At 37.1% G+C, this 7,436-nt stretch overlaps 1 protein-coding gene across 1 annotated transcript in view; it reads right to left on the bottom strand.

The window, feature by feature from the left end:
- Positions 1-361: 361 nt before the first annotated feature.
- LOC107757443 (circadian-associated transcriptional repressor-like) overlaps positions 362-7,436 on the bottom strand; it is a 12,492-nt gene continuing 5,417 nt past the window's right edge. Inside the window, exons 3-6 of the mRNA XM_016574921.1 lie at positions 4,711-4,786; positions 4,242-4,320; positions 1,604-1,790; positions 362-1,494 (exon numbers count right to left, since the gene is read on the bottom strand). Of these exons, the coding sequence (XP_016430407.1) occupies positions 964-1,494; positions 1,604-1,790; positions 4,242-4,320; positions 4,711-4,786 (873 nt within the window). The 3' untranslated portion in view covers positions 362-963. The remainder of the gene's footprint in view (positions 1,495-1,603; positions 1,791-4,241; positions 4,321-4,710; positions 4,787-7,436) is intronic.

Below are 7,436 nucleotides of genomic sequence, written 5' to 3'. Positions count from 1 at the left end.
TAATATGATGTTGAGAATCACCATTAGCCACTGGTCATATTCCATCACGGACCATCTGACATTACTCATTTAGACATGCTAACATCATGTGTATAGTAGTTGTGGTTAGTTCTTCCAGCTTGATGTGTGACAAAGATTCTACAGCAAATAAATAAAGTGGTTAATTTTCATTTAGAAACCCACCACTGCCAGCACACACACACACACATAAATTCATAATATATCAGATATTGAAAAGTCAGTTATGCTGCTGCTACATTTTTCCTCAGAGCTACAAAAAGGACCTTGCACACCAGCATTGTGTTGTCTACTGGCTGCTTTTTCAAACTGTAATTAAAACAAATGTAATTCTCAGCATTCTCAGTAGCTAAAAAAAACTAAACCTTTTATTTTATGCTAACTTAATGGTATATTTTCAAATGCCAAGTCCTACCACTGACTTGAGCTTGTGTTAACTTTTCATTAAAATTATTGCTCTTAATTCAAACTTGTTTTAGGATTAAAGCATAGTCAATGACTAGAATTTCCCTCAGATTTAAACACACTTTTGAGGGCACAGCACATCCACAAGCGATATCACATTTCCTTAAAGGTGAAATGCGTAATTTTTTGGATGTTTACTGTCATGTAAAAACTGTGTCTCTGTTGGACGCGTTTAAGCATCTCGTCCAGCACAACACAGCACTGGCTCAACCAATGTCAAGATTTTGGGGCAGGGCTATCTGTTTGACTGACTACTTCACCTTAAATTTAGGTACTATCGTTTCAATTTCAAAAGAGCCAAATTTTCAACCCAATCAATATAAAATTCAAATCTTACATGTTGAGTTCTCAAAGTTTTTTTTTTTTTAATATAATTCTTTTGCAATCATTGCAATATACAACCTTCAAAACTTTCAACATCCTATACTTCAATTCTTCTCTGACACTGAGAAGACTTTCAGCTGGTTGTGCTTTTTTGCATCAGGTTTGTATAGTGCTTTCCTGTACAAGGTTTGAAGGCTTCATTGTGATTGGTGGAGTTTGGGCATACTCCTGCAATGGACTTGTTGTCCCTAAACTCACAGACTGGCACTGGTATCTAGTCGGCTCAGAAAAAGGTGTAGTGGAAGAGACAAAGCTGTCCTGCATGGCTGGACTGCTCCTGCTGGTGAGAGGGGAAATTGGAAGGAGGACATTTCTGCTTCCTCTTTCTTTTGCCATTCCGCCTTTATGAGAGGGACCAGATTTAGGTGGGGAGAAAATGGGCGCAATGTGCACCCATGTTAGTCTTGAACCTGACCACCGGATAACCTTGTGCTCCAGGGTTTCACCAAATTGCTTGTCTGATTTGTTCTCGTTTGATAAAAGGGGAGGAGTCTCTGAAGAGCCCTCCCCTCCATCAACATATGGCCACTGATGTTGCTCTTCACAACATTCTAGTTTGGAGCTTTTACACACCATGAGAGGAGAAGAGGAGGGTGAATCTGTGTCTGACCAGCTCAATCTTCGCTTCTGCAAGAGCCAAGAGAGAATAAAAAAGGGCATCAATGTCTACAAAATCACACAGTATAAAATGGAGCGCACCAGATAATATGCTGTGTCTCTTGTGTGCATCTCTAACCTTGACTGGAATATGTAATTGGTCTTTGTGCTTGTGTGGGGGAGTGATATTGCTGCTGCCATGGGTGGAAATGTTTTGAGGTGAAAGGTCAGCAGGGTTAGGTGTCACAGAAACTTGAGCGGTCACTTGAGGGAACCAAAGCTTTAGCATCACCTCTATCTGCAGCAAAGTGGGTAAGTACTTCTCTCTGTAGAGAACAAGGGAAAGTGAAAAAAAGTTAAAAAAAAAAAAAAACAACAACAAACAAAGAGCACACAGTAACACAGACAAATATTCTGATATTGTCAATTATATAAGTAATTCGACTCATTCTGATGCCACACATTAGTGAAACGTCCATATTTAATGTGATGAACTACAACTGGTTACATCTGTGCGAATTTGACGGTAGAAAATTACTCCCAGCTGGTTTAATAATATATTTGGATTTTACAATTAGTTTGTGCATTATGAATAATATGAATAATAACAATAATTTGAGCAATAAGTGAACACTTCCAACAATATAACTTTTCAGCATCTTAATGAATCATTAACCTTGTTTAAGTAAGGGATAATGCATGGCTAGCATTAAATGATTTTAATGCACCATGTGGAGGCCAAGTGGTTGCCTCTGCAAAGTGCATTAAAATCGTTTAATGCAAAGCTAGCCATGCATTATCGCATTAGGTTATACCATGGTAATTTGCCAGCACTGAAAAGTTAAAGCTGTTAATGATGTTTGCAGTGCAATATTTGACCGAAAGTGTAAAAATGACGGTTATTTAATCAGTTAGGCCTACAGCTCGTTAGCGCCAGCATTCTGCCCGCTTCAAATCAGACACAGAGACGAAATAGTAAGATCACATTTATTTGAATGAATTATAGCATTGATTGATCAATCGAAAGAGAGAGAGAGAGATGACAGTTGTGTGTGCATTACTGGCATCTGCACATCTCTCTACAAACAATGAAGCTGTGTTTAAGTTACTACAAAAACAGCGATTTTACCACCTCGTTGCTGAGGAATATAATGTAGCTATTCAGTATCCAGGCTATTTTATTAATACAAGTTGCGGGGCAGCGCTGACAACAAGTTTCTGTGTGTGCAGCGCTATCTTTAATATCCGACCTCTCTCTCTCTCTCTGTGGTTTTGTGTGCATCAATTAAAGCAGCTCTTTAATATAGAACAGTGATTAAACTGACTTGGAACTACCTGTGTATTAAACGGTTTTAATGCATACCTGTCAGCCAATCAGAATTGAGTATTCAGACAGACCATGGTATAAAGTAGTTTTATAAATAGACAGTTGTTCACTATAGTTTATAATGCATTATGCATAAACTTTCATGTTAAAATGTATATGCAGATAAATGTGAATTAAATTAAGATTACATCCGTTATACTAAAATAACACTGCAATTACATTCAGCTTCAATTAAGTTCAGCACAAGTCTATCAGTGACTTGAGCTCTGCACTGTTGCCAAAAATCCAGTTATTATCAATGATGCACAATGATGCATCAGCACTTTCCACAATTAGTTTATCTCAGCAGCTGTAATAGTAAAAATGCAGTAAAAATTTAGGTTAGAAAATCCAAAATGAGAGCAACAAGCACCCATATCATGCTCGACTCAAATCAGCGAATGACCTCGTGTTCTGATCTTTACCCTCTCTCTCTCATCTGATTGGTCTGGGTTTGAGGTAAGAGGAGATAGTTCTTTCTTCTTTTAACAATGTGCAATTAGGAGGTTTGCAATAGCATAATAACTGTGATGTGAGCAATCAGTGACACAGCAGGAGGCACAATGGCCTACCATATTAAAGACTGAATTTAGAAAAAGGTTGGTTAACTTCAAACTTTAAAATAGAGAAAACAAATGAAAATACATGTTTTTTCCAATAATAATTAATCTATAACAACTTTTATGAATTACTGAGTAAAACTTCAATGAACAAACTGCCAAATTTGAAAAAATATGTCCTATTAATAGTTGTTTTGGTGGTAAAAATGTGAATCAAACAACTGATAAAGTTAAAAGGCAGGTTTTTCAGAAAATTAAATGTGAAAACCCCATAATGAAAGTCTCTTATGCTCACCAATCCTGTATTTAATTGATCAAAACAGTATTAAAATTGTGAAATATTATAACAATTTAAAATATATATTTTTTGGTAACAATGTAAAGTCTTCACTGTCACTTTTGATCAATTTAATGCATCATTGCTGAATAAAAACATTAATTTCTTTAAAAAAAAAAAAAACTTTACAAATGTAAATTCAATCAGTATAGCATGGTCTCATGTTTGATTCACAGAAAATTTGGTGTGAAGCTGCTAGTAGCAAATATAATCAATTTTCACAGACTGGCGTTTCACAAATTAAACTACTAATTGCTTAATTTTGGCTGTTTTGCTGGCTTTTTATTTGTAGCACCTTCTACAGAAAGTTCTGTTCTGATGTTTATACGTAAGTTGCATTAAGCTTAGATGTTGTTTAGAAGATGGACCCCTGATAATGTCATAAATACTTGCAAACAAAGAGACAAGATTATACCGAACAACTCTGAAATACTGCAAAACAAACTTTTTGCTTATTCTGTTATGATCTCAATAACATCTAATACAGTTCTTACTGATATTCACACTGTCTCACCCAATATGTGGTTTCTGCAGGACTCCTACAATCCTCTGAATTCTGTCCATTGCAACACTCTGCTGAAAACTGCTCAGACCTGCCAATCACAAGCAGTAAATGTACTGATACAATCTCAGTATTCATCAGAAAGAGTCAGATTAAATCACTTCCTGCACAGCCTGATGTTTTTCCGCTTGTGTATTGAAACATGCAATAACTGAAAACAATAAAGTAAATTGACATTTAGTTTTAATAAGGCCTTGGGCTGCACCTTGTCAGTGTTACATAAGAGGAAAGCACAGACACACAAAAATGAAAGAGTCAAAAAAATAAGAGAACAGAGAGAAATAAATAACAACACACATAAAAGGGTTGCTACACTCTAAACTATACAGTTTATTACAGGCCAATTACAGCTGTTGTATATCCTTACAAAGAGTGATGTTTAAGCCTAGACACACAAAGAAACAGTTTGCTTTTGTCTCACCTTTGTCAAATCGCCCTTTCTTCAGTCCATTTAGAAGCTCCAGCAGAGGCCGAACATACCCCTGGAGTTCTAAACACTGAGAGGGAGAGAAAGCCACGATCCTGATATTCAATTAATAACTCTTTAAGATCTTTTTTGCATCCGATATTAATATCGGTTTTAGGCAATTACATCACAAGTGGACAGCACTAAATGCATATGCAAATGGAGTCAAAAAGTTCTGGTGTAAACACTAATGCATCCTTATGTGTCCTGGTCTGTAGGACAGTGAAGGACCACCTGGTAATCAACCACTATGCTAAAATAAGGGTTTTCAACTTAGCTGTGTCTCCTATAGAGAAAATAATAATCTGTTCTCAGAACATGTTCTGTTTGCCTTAAATAAAAGTATTTGTCAGATAAATACAGTCAGGTCCACATATATTTGGACACAGGCACAATTTTTATTATTTTAGCTGATGACCAAAACATATTCAAGTTACATTTATATAATGAATATGGGCTTAAAGTGCACACTCTGAGCTTTAATTTGAGGGTATTCTCATCACAATTGGAGGAAAGCTTAAGGAATTACAGCTCTTTAATATGTACCTCCCCCCTTTTCCAAGGGCACATAAGTAATTGGACAGTTGACTCAAAAGCCATTTGATGGACAGTTGTGGGCTATTCCTTCGTTATTTCTACATCAATTAAGCAGGTAAAAGGTCTGGAGTTGATTCTAAGTGTGCCATTTGCATTTGGAAGCTGTTGCTGTAAACCCACATCATGTGGTCAAAGGAGCTCTCCATACAAGTGAAACAGACAATTGTTAGGATTCAAAAACAAAACAAATCCATCAGAGAGATAGCAGGAACATTTGGAGTGGCCAAATCAACAGTTTGGAACATTCTGAGAAAAAAAAAATGCACTGGTGAGCTCAGAAACATAAAAATGCATGGATGTCCACAGAGGACAACAGTGATGGATGAACGAAGAATCCTCTCCATGGTAAAGAAAAACCCTTTCACAACATCCAACCAAGAGAAGAACACTCTCCAGGAGGTAGGCGTGTCACTGTCAATGTCTACAATCAAGAGAAGACTTCACAAGTGCAAATACAGAGGGTTCACCACAAGGTGCAAACAAGACCAGATTAGACTTTGCCAAGCAACATCTAAAAAAGCCAGACCCACTTCTGGAAAAGCATTCTTTGGACGTCTGAAATTAAGATCAACCTGTACCAGAATGACGGGAAGAAAAAAGTATGGATAAGGTTTGGAACAGCTAATGATCCAAAGCAAACAACATCATCTGTGAAACATGGTGGAGCAGTGTGATGGCATGAGCATGCATGGCTTCCAGTGGCACGGGGTTACTGGTGTTTAGTGGTGACGTGACAGAAGACAGAAGCAGCCGGATGAATTCTGAAGTGTATATGGATATACTTTCTGCCCAGATTCAGCCAAATGGAGTAAAGTTCATTGGGCAGCGCTTCATAGTACAAATGGACAATGACCCAAAACATACAGCATAAGCAACCCGGGAGTTTTTGAAACTAAAAAAGTGGAATATTCTGCAATGGCCGAGTCAATCTCCTGATTTCAACCCGATTGACCATGCATTTCAATTGCTGAAGACAAAACTAAATACAGAAAGACCCACAAACAAACAACAACTGAAGTCAGCTGCAGTAAAGGCCTGGCAAAGCATAAAAAAAGGAAGCCCAGTATCTGATAATGTCCATGATTTCCAGACTTAAGACAGTAATTGCCTGCAAAGGATTCTCAACAAAATATTAAAAATGAAAATTGTATTTATGATTATATTTATTTGTCCAATTACATTTGAGCCATTGAAAATAGAGGAGGGGGCTGTGTATAAAAAGGGTTGTAATTCCTAAGCATTTTATGTTATATTTTTGTTCAACCCCTTGCATTAAAGCTTAAAATCTGCACTTCAATTTCATCTTGATTGTTTCATTTTAATTCTAATCTGGTGGCATACAGAGCCAAAATTTTGAAAATTGTGTCAGAGTCCAAATATATATGGACCTGACTGTACATTTAAATGTATAAAAGTACTGTAGATCATGTTATGTGAAGCTTGCACATCTTAAGTTCATTCAGTACAGGTACTTGACTACAAAACTGCTCTTCTGCTCAAAACATTGTTTACAGAATCAAAATTCTGAAATCTTTCATAATCAGTGCGTTGACATTCTGCAAAGTATTAAAACATCTCTATGCTTTAAAGGGGTCCTATTATGCTTTTTCAACTTTAGTTAGTCTCTAATGTTGCTGTTTGAGCATAAAAAAGATCTGCAAAGTTACAAAGCTCAAAGTCCAATTCAAAAGGAGATATTTTATTTAACAGAAATCACTTTTCAAAAACTACAACGAACGACTCGTTTGGACTACAACGCATATTTTCCGGGATTTGTGGTATCACAAATACCGACAAATGGGACGAGACCTGGTTGAGCTGCACTAAAGAAGGTAACGAGCGTTATCACTATGTCGGAGACAAGCTAGCTTTGCCAAGGCAGACGAACTTAGAGTGGTTACAATCACCCGGGTTTAAATCGCGCTGAAATGGATTTGATTTTGACGCAATATTTACACTGAAACTTGCACCCCAACCAGGCGCCGAGTGGTGCCAATCACAACACACACTGGCCCAGCTAACCAATCACAGCACACACTGGCCCAGCTAACCAATCACAACACACACTGACCCAGCTAACCAAT

This window comes from Sinocyclocheilus rhinocerous, unplaced genomic scaffold (genome assembly GCF_001515625.1).
Source record: "Sinocyclocheilus rhinocerous isolate Xijiao unplaced genomic scaffold, SAMN03320098_v1.1 scaffold1705, whole genome shotgun sequence".
Lineage (NCBI taxonomy): Eukaryota > Metazoa > Chordata > Actinopteri > Cypriniformes > Cyprinidae > Sinocyclocheilus > Sinocyclocheilus rhinocerous.
The sequence above is the reverse complement of the archived record's forward strand: the minus strand, read 5'-3'. Positions and strand labels throughout refer to the sequence as shown.